Source organism: Salvelinus fontinalis, chromosome 6 (assembly GCF_029448725.1).
Source record: "Salvelinus fontinalis isolate EN_2023a chromosome 6, ASM2944872v1, whole genome shotgun sequence".
In the NCBI taxonomy this organism is placed as follows: Eukaryota; Metazoa; Chordata; class Actinopteri; order Salmoniformes; family Salmonidae; genus Salvelinus; species Salvelinus fontinalis.
The window spans coordinates 18,137,548-18,151,470 of record NC_074670.1 but is presented as its reverse complement, the minus strand read 5'-3'; the positions used below and the strand labels follow the sequence as shown (position 1 = coordinate 18,151,470).

Below are 13,923 nucleotides of genomic sequence, written 5' to 3'. Positions count from 1 at the left end.
ACACACAACACACAACACACACACACACACACACACAGAGTGCAGTGAGTGCAAACACACAAATCAACTACTAAGGGCACTGACTGCAACTCATATTACTGAAAAAAGGCTGCCTATAGATGTCTACATATCATTTATCACTAAATACTGCTGCTAATAGAAAACTCATAACACGTGCAAACATACACACATTATGACAAATTGAGTGTGTTGGCACAGTACATCTACACACAATTTTCACTAATGGCTGCAAATAGCGTACTTCATAACACACAGTCTAAACTATGACAAATAGTGTGTCTAATACCCTCCAGCACAGTGTACATTTTATTTTAACTGTTCTGTTCAAATACAATAGAGGGAGGGTCTAATCTCCCTCTTCTAGCCAGTCATCTCACAGGGAGCTTTGGGAGCCTGCCAATAAGGTCACAGCGAGCGCGACTAGCTCAGATCAGGCAGATGTTGTTGTCATAGTAAACAACTTATATTAATGTTCCTGTCACGCCCTGACCTTAGAGAGCCTTTTTATGTCTCTATTTGGTTTGGTCAGGGTGTGATTTGGGGTGGGCATTCTATGTTTTGTTTTCTATAATTTTGTGTTTCTATGTTTTGGCCGGGTATGGTTCTCAATCAGGGACAGCTGTCTATCGTTGTATCTGATTGGGAACCATACTTAGGTAGCCCTTTTTCCCTCCTTTCATTGTGGGTAGTTAACTTTGTTTGTGGCACTAATGCCCTGTGAGCTTCACGGTTGTTTTTCGCTTGTTGTTTTGTTGGCGACATTTTGAAATAAAAAGGAAAATGTACGCTCACCAGGCTGCACCTTGGTCTTCTTCCAGCAACGGCCGTGACAGTTCCAGAACCACTACTGAAAGACGACAGACATACAGTATCTGCTCTCAGCTACTGTCAACAGCATCCTACCCTTTTGCTTAAATGAAAAATTCAGGAAAAATTGAAAGATTAACTTAATCAACATTTAAATGGCAGTCGAAACAGCCTTATTCTTTGAAGTGTTCTTATCTGTCATTCATTGTTTTGTCCATTCAACTGGGATTTTCTCTCCAGTCTCTGAGGGAGTCACTTCTGTCATGGGAATACCCAAGCCTGTGGCATTAAGTGAACGGTTAAACGAATGGGCATTAGACCCGACCTCGACGAAAAAAAGTGAGAGAATACAGCTTTGAAACTGCCCTGAGCTCTGACCATGTCAATACATATAAACCGCTACAGAGAGCGCCAGAGGGAGAGAGGGGAGGTTACAGCCCTGTCACTGAGGGTACACTGTTATTAAACTACACTGAACAAAAATATAAACGCAGGCCACAATCAACAGCCTGATCAACTCTATGCGAAGGAGATGTGTCGCGCTGCATGAGGCAAATGGTGGTGACCAGATACTGACTGGTTTTCTGATCCACACACCTACCTTTTTTTATTAAAGGTATCTGTGACCAAGAGATGCATATCTGTATTCCCAGTCATGTGAAATCCATAGATCAGGACCTAATGAATGTATTAAATTAACTGATTTCCTTCTCTGAACTGTAACTCAGTAAAATCTTTGAAATGATTGCGTATTATATTTTTATTCAGTATATTTTGTGCGTAAGGGCTCTACAAACCTGTTTTTTATGAGTTTATAAATGCTTTCCTAACCCTAAATAATCTACAAAATTATGAAACAGAGATGAATATACACATATTTTCATGTCTTTCTGTCATTGATCCCTAATAATCTGAACTGTTCCCTCCATATAGTCTGTCGAGACAATTCTAATTAAAGGTGCCACATTTAAAGGTATGGCTTTAGATACATTGAATCAAAACTCAATGAGAAAATCTGTTGGCCGGCAAGTGGGTGGGTTTTCAGCAGTTGAATAAAATGTATTTAGCGCGGGCAGTGCAAGGGAACCACGCTGGCAAAGCCTGTTATGCACCTGGCATAAGGTAAGTGTGAATACCAACTACTGAGAAGTGCATAGGAAAGGCGTGCGTAGGAAAGGTCTACATTTCCTGTCTGAATTGGTCCCACAGTGATGATATAAAAATAAAAAGACTCCATGGGGGCTATAAACATATGCAAGTTAAACAAGAGTCATTTTGTTATGTAAGCTATGTGACACACATTTATGTTTGGTAGGAAAGAATGTTGGGTAGCAACAAATGAAACAGCACGCGGCAGCAGAGAGATCACAGAACAACAGGCAGGAAATACAAGAGATTATCAATAGACATTCAAGCCATTAAATTGAGGATAGACTAAACCTAGAATGATGAGATTACTTGGGCTGAATACTCCTCTCCCTCTGAGAGACCGAATAGATCACCATGCAGACTTGACTGAATAGTGACAGACCACTAGTCCTCAGGACAAAATGAAAGGACATGGAGAGGAGTGTTGAAATTAAAGGGAGAAAATCTCAAAAGAGAGGGACCCCCTCAGCTAAGCTTAACGATCTCCCTCTCCTGTCTCTGATTGGTGGAGCTCTGCCCTGTATCTGTGTAGGAGTTTGTTCTCATCGAACCAAAACCTACATATTGAGGGACTGCATAATACTCTGTGTCTACAGGAATATCTTCACACTGTATGAGGTGTTTATCTATGCTGCGGGTGTGTGTCTGTGCGTTTATGTCCAGTTTCTCTGTGGGTGTTTCCTGTTCTCTGACATGAGGCTCTACGTAAAGTCCCTGACTTTCCGCCCCCTCCAACACCCCCCTGACTCCCACTCTCACCTGGCATCACATATAGGGGCACGCCACAGTCTCTCTCTCTCGCCTCTTTCTCCCTCCAACACCCACCCTGACTCCCACTCTCACCTGGCATCACATATAGGGGCACGCCACAGTCTCTCTCTCTCGCCTCTTTCTCCCTCCAACACCCCCCTGACTCCCACTCTCACCTGGCATCACATATAGGGGCACGCCACAGTCTCTCTCTCTCGCCTCTTTCTCCCTCCAACACCCACCCTGACTCCCACTCTCACCTGGCATCACATATAGGGGCACGCCACAGTCTCTCTCTCGCCTCTTTCTCCCTCCAACACCCCCCTGACTCCCACTCTCACCTGGCATCACATATAGGGGCACACCACAGTCTCTCTCTCTCTCACCTCTTTCTCCCTCCAACACCCACCCTGACTCCCACTCTCACCTGGCATCACATATAGGGGCACACCACAGTCTCTCTCTCTCGCCTCTTTCTCCCTCCAACACCCACCCTGACTCCCACTCTCACCTGGCATCACATATAGGGGCACACCACAGTCTCTCTCTCTCTCACCTCTTTCTCCCGCCCACTTTCTCCCACTCCCCAAATCCATCTCTCCCCCTCTCTCTCCTTCCTTCTACCAGTCATTTGCTCTATCCAATTATAACTCGATTTGCCACCCTCCACAGTTACCATGGTAACAGTCATGTTGGGCACAAGTCCACTTGTGCCCAACATGACACATGTCACTTGTGGGCACATGTCACTTGTGGGCACATGTCACTTGTGGAGACCAATGGCCCACTGAACGCACCACAACACACACCACCCTCCACCTGGCCTCTGTGTCTTCCCTAGAGACAGAGCGTTATGATGTCATCTCTTGGTGCGTAATCAAATCATGGAATTCGGCTTCTGTAAAAAACAGAACTAGTGTGCGTCACGTCAACCTGAAGCTTTCCTGAGACCATGAGCTGTGTGTGTTTCAGTGTGTGATCCAGCCTGCCCAGACAAATCATGGACATGGGTACAAGAGATGCTCAGTGTTCTTCAGTACACACATATCCACCATCGACAGACGAGCTCTTTATCGTCTGTTATTTTCAGACACAGGACACATGCGCACTAACACTGAGCATTACCCTGTTCCAGAGCACAGTACTTCTCCTGTTCCCACTCCCTAGCCACTGATCTAGGATCAACTCAACACTGCCAAATCCTAACCTTAACCATTATAGGGGGGAACACACCAAACTGACACCAGATCAGCGTCTAGATGCACCGTCCTCCCCTGTCCCTGTTCCGTGGCTGAGATGTAATGTGTGTGTTTGTCCACCTGGAGGCAATATGAGCCAGCAGATTAAGCACCAGCAGATAGACAGAGCCATGCCAGACAGCCTGGGAAAACACTTGAGCAGGAGAGAGAGGAGGAGAGCGGGAAGAGATGTTTGACCTCCCTAAAATAAAAACTCCTCTCCTAAAGTAAAGCTAAGCCTGACTTAGGTCGGAGAGCACCTGTACTTCAGAGAAACATTAAAAATGAACTTTTTAGACCCCCCCCCCCAAAATATATGTTTTATGAAGTACAATAGTGACGCATAAGCCTGCCCTTGTGTATTTGACTATATATACATGGTAATATAACGATATGAATGAGTGTTAGTCTATCCAGATGTGTGGTAGTCTGTTGCCATGGTCTGGGAGCCAGTGCGAGGCTTTAAGTGTTATGTAAAGGGGAGAGGGGGGGGGGGGGGTTGTTATTCCCGGGTATCTGTATCCGGGTAGACCAGGATGGCGAGAGGGAGAGGAGGAGACTGCAGTGCGATGGAGGGAAGGGTTAACATGGAGAATGGGCGCTTTTTGTGGTTTGGGAAAGGCAGAGCGAGACAGAGAAAGGAGAGGGGAAGAGACGGGTCTCCAGTTGCTTTTCCTGAATGTGTGTGTATAAGTGAGTGCCCTGTGTTGGGTGTGTGTGTATAAGTGAGTGCCCTGTGTTGGGTGTGTGTGTATAAGTGAGTGCCCTGTGTTGGGTGTGTGTGTATAAGTGAGTGCCCTGTGTTGGGTGTGTGTGTATAAGTGAGTGCCCTGTCTTGGGTGTGTGTGTATAAGTGAGTGCCCTGTGTTGGGTGTGTGTGTATAAGTGAGTGCCCTGTGTTGGGTGTGTGTGTATAAGTGAGTGCCCTGTGTTGGGTGTGTGTGTATAAGTGAGTGCCCTGTGTTGGGTGTGTGTGTGTATAAGTGAGTGCCCTGTGTTGGGTGTGTGTGTATAAGTGAGTGCCCTGTGTTGGGTGTGTGTGTATAAGTGAGTGCCCTGTGTTGGGTGTGTGTGTATAAGTGAGTACCTTGTGTTGGGTGTGTGTGTATAAGTTAGTGCCATGTGTTGGGTGTGTGTGTATAAGTGAGTGGCCTGTGTTGGGTGTGTGTGTGTGTATAAGTGAGTGCCCTGTGTTGGGTGTGTGTGTGTGTATAAGTGAGTGCCCTGTGTTGGGTGTGTGTGTGTAAGTGAGTGCCCTGTCTTGGGTGTGTGTGTATAAGTGAGTGCCCTATGTTGGGTGTGTGTGTATAAGTGAGTGCCCTGTGTTGGGTGTGTGTGTGCGTGGCATGCCCCATGCTGCATCTGTGTGTGTTTGTAACTGGCCGGCCCCGGTGGTGGGTGTGTGTGTGTGTGTGCCCAGATTCGGGGGTCTGTGTGTGCCAGCCTGCTGTTGGGTAGATGTGTGTGAAGGCACTAAGCCCAGTCAGGCTGGCCGTGAAGCACTGACTATCCAGATTTCACCTCATAATCACAGAGAAAGCTGGAGTTTCCATCGCAAATCTGTTTCCATTTGGCTCTGTGAGAAACTAACTGGGTCTACTAACTAACACAGGGCTGAGAAGGATCATTTAGTTCTAATAGACTCTGTATGAAGCATGCACCAACCACACTCAGTCCTAACCTCACTACAAAAGGTTCATTCATGCTACATACAGTAGATTTGTATTCCAGAAAGTAATGGCATAACCTTGTTTGACCGGGCCTGGCCAGAACTAGGCTAATGCTGTAGGTGGTCACTTTAAAGGTGGAGCACATAGCCTAACTAGAATAAGAAGTGAAACCGTTGATTTGAATTATTTAGAGAACAGTCAGATTCTGAAATCAAAATGTTGGAGTAGGCGTGTCAAAATGGGAATGTAATGTAGAGGCCTAAGTTGTTTATCAGAGTACTATTTATGCGTCCATGTTGTTCCATATGATGTACAGCAAATTGCCCTTAGGAGGTAATAAAGCCTGAGAAAAACACAGTTACCATGACTTTGTGTGATGTGTATTTCATGCTGGGTTCTGTGGTACAAACTTGGAAATAAAGATTTGACCCCGAGCACTTCAACGTCAACTACAAATCAATTTAGAGAGCTTGTCAGAATTCTTGTCTTGTGTTCATGTTCAAATGTTAACTAAAATGTCAGAGACGAACCGAAAGAGGCAGGACTGTGTCTTTCCACTTCCACTGACTGCGAATGGAAGGGGAACTGCGTAGCGTCAGCTTCTATTTGTACTGCATGTTGTGTGTGTGTGTGCGTGTGCGTGTACATCGATGTATGGGAGTGTTTGCTTTGTTGCCATGGCAACAGACATTTTGGCACGTACACATAATTTCCGGTGTTTGATGATTGATGTGTGGTTGCGCACCCACACACACGCACACACACACACACACACACACACACACACACACACACACACACACACACACACACACACACACACACACACACACACACACACACACACACACACACACACACACTCACAAACACACACACACACACACTACTTACAATGCATCAAGCACATATGATATACTTTCCTCTTTCATCCTCTCTCCCTCCATCTCATCCTCTCTCCCTCCATCTCATCCTTTTCTCACGTAGTCGCGCAATGCTCAAAAAAATAAAGGGAACACTAAAATAACACATCCTAGATCTGAATGAATGAAATATTCTTATTAAATACTTTTTTCTTTACATAGTTGAATGTGCTGACAACAAAATCACACAAAAATTATCAATGGAAATCAAATTTATCAACCCATGGAGGTCTGGATTTGGAGTCACACTCAAAATTAAAGTGGAAAACCACACTACAGGCTGATCCAACTTTGATGTAATGTCCTTAAAACAAGTAAAAATGAGGCTCAGTAGTGTGTGTGGCCTCCGCGTGCCTGTATGACCTCCCTACAACGCCTGGGCATGCTCCTGATGAGATGGCGGATGGTCTCCTGAGGGATCTCCTCCCAGACCTGGACTAAAGCATCCGCCAACTCCTGGACAGTCTGTGGTGCAACGTGGCGTTGGGGGATGGAGCGAGACATGATGTCCCAGATGTGCTCAATTGGATTCAGGTCTGGGGAACGGGCGGGCCAGTCCATAGCATCAATGCCTTCCTCTTGCAGGAACTGCTGACACACTCCAGCTACATGAGGTCTAGCATTGTCTTGCATTAGGAGGAACCCAGGGCCAACCGCACCAGCATATGGTCTCACAAGGGGTCTGAGGATCTCATCTCGGTACCTAATGGCAGTCAGGCTACCTCTGGCGAGCACATGGAGGGCTGTGCGGCCGCCCAAATAAATGCCACCCCACACCATGACTGACCCACCGCCAAATCGGTCATGCTGGAGGATGTTGCAGGCAGCAGAACGTTCTCCACGGCGTCTCCAGACTCTGTCACGTCTGTCATGTACTCAGTGTGAACCTGCTTTCATCTGTGAAGAGCACAGGGCGCCAGTGGCGAATTTGCCAATCTTGGTGTTCTCTGGCAAATGCCAAACGTCCTGCACGGTGTTGGGCTGTAAGCACAACCCCCACCTGTGGACGTCGGGCCCTCATACCACCCTCATGGAGTCTGTTTCTGACCGTTTGAGTAGACACATGCACATTTGTGGCCTGCTGGAGGTCATTTTGCAGGGCTCTGGCAGTGCTCCACCTGCTCCTCCTTGCACAAAGGCGGAGGTAGCGGTCCTGCTGCTGGGTTGTTGCCCTCCTACGGCCTCCTCCACGTCTCCTGATGTACTGGCCTGTCTCCTGGTAGCGCCGCCATGCTCTGAACACTACGCTGACAGACACAGCAAACCTTCTTGCCACAGCTCGCATTGATGTGCCATCCTGGATGAGCTGCACTACCTGAGCCACTTGTGTGGGTTGTAGACTCCGTCTCATGCTACCACTAGAGTGAAAGCACCGCCAGCATTCAAAAGTGACCAAAACATCAGCCAGGAAGCATAGGAACTGAGAAGTGGTCTGTGGTCACCACCTGCAGAACCACTCCTTTATTGGGGGTGTCTTGCTAATTGCCTATAATTTCCACCTGTTGTCTATTCCATTTGCACAACAGCATGTGAAATGTATTGCCAATCAGTGTTGCTTCCTAAGTGGACAGTTTGATTTCACAGAAGTGTGATTGACTTGGAATTACAATGTGTTTTTTAAGTGTTCCCTTTATTTTTTTGAGCAGTGTATATAAACGGAACATGTAAAGTGTTAGTCCCATGTTTATGAGCTGAAATAAAAGATTCCAGAAATGTTCCATACGCGCAAAAAATGTATTTCTCTCAAATTTGGTGTCCAAATTTGTTTACATCCCTGTTGGTGAGCATTTCTGCTTTGCCAAGATAATCCATCCACCTGACAGGTGTGGCATATCAAGAAGTTGATCATTACACAGTTGCACCTTGACCTGGGGACAATAAAAGGCCACTTCTAAAATATGCAGTTTTGTCAATTGGCATGCTGACTGCAGGAATGGCCACCAGAGCTGTTGCCAGAGAATTTAATGTCAAGTTTTCTACCATAAGCCGCCTCGTTTTAGAGAATTTAGCAGAACGTCCAACCGGCCTCACAACTGCAGACCACGTATAACCATGCCAGCCCAGGAACTCCACATCCAGCTTCTTTACCTGGGGGATCGTCTGAGACCAGCCACCCGGACAGCTGATGATACTGAGGAGTATTTCTGTCTCTAATACAGCCCTTTTGTGGGAAAAACTCATTCTGATTGGCTGGGCCTGGCTCCCCCATGGCTGGACCCCTGGCCAGTCATGTGAAATCAATAGATTAGGGCCTAATTTATTTATTTCAATTGACTGATTTCCTTATATGAACTGTAACTCAGTAAAATCTTTGAAGTTGTTCCATGTTGCGTTTATATTTCTGTTAAGTGTATATAGTCACTTTTATCTGCAATATGATAGGCTATTCGTTGTGTGTGTGTAGCAGTATTGTAGAGGCCTGTTCGTATGTGTAATTTACACTCAAAGCTCATCGTAACTACGCAGTAAGTACACACCTCCCTAGTTTCTCTCTGACAACCACATGCACAAACAAGAACTCACACCCTCTTTCTCTCAAGAGAGAGAAAACACCCACATACACTTGTCTCGCAAAGACAGACAAATAGCTAGACCTACAACACATACAATCACACTGAATACAACAACAGGCCATCTAAATGTCATACCACTGCTCCAGCGCAGATGGAGAAATGTTGATTCACTGTTTATTGATCACACACGCACGCACGCACGCACGCACGCACGCACGCACGCACACACGCACACACACACACACACACACACACACACACAGAGACACAGAGAGACACACACACAGAGAGACACACACACAGAGAGACACACAGAGACACACAGAGAGAAAGAGAGCCCACACAGGAGCTTGAAGCACAGAGGATTCTTTACACACCCACATGCACTCCGGCACTGTAAGGTGAGCATGCAAACACACACAACTCTAAAATGGACGAGCCCAAACCAACTCACTCAAAAATAACTCCCAGACCTTATTTTACCCCTTCATACTAGACAACATGACACAGAGACAGACACACACACAGACACACACGCTCAACGCGTCATTGATAAGTGGCGTAGATAATAGCCTTTGGGGAAAGGCAGCTAACCAAACCATCCCTCCGTCTCTTTAGACACACACACACGCACACACACCTCTGGTTCTCCTGTAGGATTACCTCCTGTCAATAATGTCCTATTGTTCATTACAGAAACTGACACACACACCAGAACACACACACACACCAGAATGGTAGAATTGACCGTACTGGTGCAGTGGTAGCCTACATACCGTATCCTAACTGGGACTATACCCCTTCTTACAGTCAGACGGCACTGCAGAGATGGGACTGAGAGGATTCATGTCAGTAGCATTCTCTCAAAGACAAAACCCCAAATGTCATTCATCCTCTCTTTCAGAGGCCTTCCCCACTCTCTATCTAAACCCAGTTTCAAACAATGATGACACACACACACCCAGCGAGAGATGGTGGAAACAGTGCGTATGTGGCCTACATTACATACAGTATATCCTGTATTTTATACCCATTTAAACTGAACTGATTTCCCTACTCTGACCCAACAGTCACCGACCAGCCCTTCCTTGTTACTGTAAGCCCTGGGTCAGTGCTATCCGGGATCCTTGGGATGTCCCTAAACTAAACCTAACCTTAATCCCTACTGTTACCCTAACCTAAAGTATTTTAAAATGCCAACTTCAATGGGGTAGGGAGGTCCCAAGGAGCAAGGATAGCACGGACCGTAAGGCCTGCTGAACAGACCAGACATCCCAGTACCCTCCCTTCACTAAATGTCACTAAACTCATTCTGTTTAACGAGAGAAATGACCTGCCCAGAAGTCAATCCCTGTTCCGTAAATGTGAATTTGGTGGAAAATGAAACTAGGTAACCATTTTTCATGCTGCTGTTGCTGCTACAACAAACTGTGCATTCACGTTTCAAAAGCTCTTCCATTTCATGATGCCAACCTAGGCCTGGCCTGGAGTTAAACACAATAATCAAAGCATAGTAGTCACATTAAATAATCATATTATTATAATTATAGCATCTCTCACCCCCCTGCATCCCTCTCCCTGTTCCTCTACCCAAATCTCATCCCTCCCAGTTCCTCTACCCAAATCTCATCCCTCTACCCGTTCCTCTACCCAAATCTCATCCCTCTCCCCTTTCCTCTACCCAAATCTCATCCCTCCCAGTTCCTCTACCCCATCTCATTCCTCCCAGTTCTTCTACCCAAATCTCATCCCTCTCCCCGTTCCTCTACCCAAATCTCATCCCTCCCAGGTCCTCTACTCAAATCTCATCCCTCCCAGTTCCTCTACCCAAATCTCATCCCTCCCAGTTCCTCTACCCCATCTCATCCCTCTCCGTTTACCTCTACCCCATCTCATCCCTCCCCCCTGTACCTCTACCCCATCTCATCCCTCCCCCTGTACCTCTACCCCATCTCATCCCTCCCCCTGTACCTCTACCCCATCTCATCCCTCCCCGTTTACCTCTACCCCACCTCATCCCTCCCCGTTTACCTCTACCCCATCTCATCCCTCCCCCTTGTACCTCTACCCCATCTCATCCCTCCCCGTTTACCTCTACCCCACCTCATCCCTCCCCGTTTACCTCTACACCATCTCATCCCTCCCCCTGTACCTCTACCCCATCTCATCCCTCCCCGTTTACCTCTACCCCATCTCATCCCTCCCCGTTTACCTCTACCCCACCTCATCCCTCCCCGTTTACCTCTACCCCATCTCATCCCTCCCCCTGTACCTCTACCCCATCTCATCCCTCCCCGTTTACCTCTACCCCACTTCATCCCTCCCCGTTTACCTCTACCCCATCTCATCCCTCCCCGTTTACCTCTACCCCATCTCATCCCTCCCCGTTTACCTCTACCCCATCTCATCCCTCCCCCTGTACCTCTACCCCATCTCATCCCTCCCCGTTTACCTCTACCCCATCTCATCCCTCCCCGTTTACCTCTACCCCATCTCATCCCTCCCCCTGTACCTCTACCCCATCTCATCCCTCCCTGTTTACCTCTACCCCATCTCATCCCTCCCCGTTTACCTCTACCCCATCTCATCCCTCCCTGTTTACCTCTACCCCATCTCATCCCTCCCCGTTTACCTCTACCCCACCTCATCCCTCCCCGTTTACCTCTACCCCACCTCATCCCTCCCTGTTTACCTCTACCCCATCTCATCCCTCCCCGTTTACCTCTAACCCATCTCATCCCTCCCTCCCCCCTGTACCTCTACCCCAACTCATCCCTCCCCGTTTACCTCTACCCCACCTCATCCCTCCCCATTTACCTCTACCCCACCTCATCCCTCCCCATTTACCTCTACCCCATCTCATCCCTTCATGTCCAGGCTGTCTCCCAGTGTGTCTCACCTGTCCCGGGGCGTCCCATGATGATGTCTTTGCATGGTGTGGGGTGCAGGTTCTCTGCAGGCAGTATGAGGGGCAGCAGGGCTGTAGGAGAGGGGTGACAGGCCACTGGCTGCTGAACCTCCCCCCCAAATGAGCCTGTCCTCTCCGTCCTACCCCGCCCTTCCCCTGGGCTGGCTGGGTTGGTGAGGGGGGGTCCCGAAGAGGGGGGCGTGGTGGAGATGGAGAGGCAAGCCAAAGCTGGGTAACCGGGGGTGACGGAGGTCAGGGAGGGCGGGGCGGATGACACCAGCACCAAGGTTGGGGTGGGGCTCTGGAGGAGGACGGTGCCGTTGGTTGCCGCGGCAGCAGCAGCGTTGATGGGTACAGGGACTTGGAGAGTGGTGACAGGCTGGGGAGTAACGCTGTTAAGACTCTTAGGATCACCTACTCCCCCCCCCCCACGGCCTAACGGACGCTCTGTGAACTTGGCCAGAGGAACCTCCGGGTTCCGCACGATTACTGGAGAGTCCCGCAAGGCCTGCTGGGATGTGGGGTGGAAACGGCGGGGGCCTGAGTCTGGAGGGGAGGGGGGAGTTGGGGACACCAGGAGGGGAGGGGGGGAGGTGGTGGAGGAGGAGGAGGGGGGCCGGCTGGTTGGTGTGCTCACCCCTCGGGGACAGGAGAAGGTGGGTGTGTAAGCGTGGGTGTGTGCTGGGGTTTGGGGGGAGAGGACGGGGAACGAGGCAGGGTTCAGGTCCCCCTGCTCCAGCTCAGGTTTGGGGGGGTAGTCGTGGTGGGGGTGGGAGGAGGGAGGAGGAACGTCTGTTTTGCGTTTGCTGGGACTCATGGGGACAGTGAAGGTCAGGTTAGTGTGGAAGGACGGCTGGACCCCTGAGGTATGCCTCTCCCTCTCTGCCCCCCCAGGGGTGCTCAGCTTGCCCCCCGTGGCACTGGGGTGTCTGTGTCTACGAGGAGGGGGGAGGACGGAGGAGGCGGTGATGGGGGAGAAGTTGGCGGGACGGAATCCGAAGAGGGGGGAGGGTGAGGGCGAGGGGGCGGGGGAGAAAGGGGACTGGTTGGAGGTGGGGGAGAAGGAGGGGGTCCCAGAGTGAGAGCTGCCCAGAGACACCAGCATGGTGGCTGCCTCACACTCGTCAAAATCAAACCTGGAGAAGTCATGGGGTAGGAGGGAGGGCAGCACCAGCCGAGGGCGAGAGTCTCCTCTACTGCTGGCCTCGCTGCTGTCTCTGGACGTCTCATCCCAGTCAAACCCACGCAGGTCAGAGGGGGTGACCGTCCCCGAACTGCTCCCCCCTCCTCCTCCTCTCCCCCTGTCCCTCTCTCCCCCTCCTCCCGCTCCCTCCATCTCTTTAGTTCTCATGGAGAGATGGCGTGAGCAGTAGCCTCGTCTCTGGGACTCCTTCATACAGCCCTCTCTGGAACAGAGGCGTCTCCACTGCTTGCCGTTGAACTTCTTGCGGATACCGTTAGGGGTGCACACCACGTCTCCCTTCTTGTACTTCTGCAGGGCGGCCGACAGGGGGGTACGGGAGCGCGAGGAGGAGGCTGAGGAGGAGGTAGACCCCCCTCCAGGGGTAGGGGTGGGGATCTGGGAGGGGGTCTTGTCCAGGGGGACCAGGGCACTCTTGGACGGGGGTAGGTGTGGTGTGGGGGTCATGCCCAGGGCCTCAGGGCCAGGCAAGGTGAGGGAGGACAGGTGAGAGCCCAGTGGCGTGCCCAGGCCCTGGACCAGGTGTTGGGAGGAGGGGTAACTGTGCCCCCCGAGGAGGGGCTTGGAGAGGATGTGGCGAGGCTGGGTACCCATACTGAACCTAGACATCTCCATGTCCTCCTCTGGTGTTTGGGGCTGTTTCTGTCTCTCTTGTTCCCTCTCTTGTTCTATCTCTCTGTCAGGGTAACCCTCTCCAGTGCTGGCAACAACGCTGGTCGTTACCAACGAGGAGGGGTGGGGGG

At 49.7% G+C, this 13,923-nt stretch overlaps 1 protein-coding gene across 2 annotated transcripts in view; it reads right to left on the bottom strand.

Moving 5' to 3' along the window:
- LOC129857241 (protein capicua homolog) overlaps positions 1-13,923 on the bottom strand; it is a 70,831-nt gene that overhangs the window by 43,580 nt on the left and 13,328 nt on the right. For both annotated transcript variants that reach the window (XM_055925292.1, XM_055925291.1), the window contains one exon: positions 11,971-13,923. This exon is cut by the window's right edge. In XM_055925292.1, the coding sequence (XP_055781267.1) occupies positions 11,971-13,923 (1,953 nt within the window). The remainder of the gene's footprint in view (positions 1-11,970) is intronic.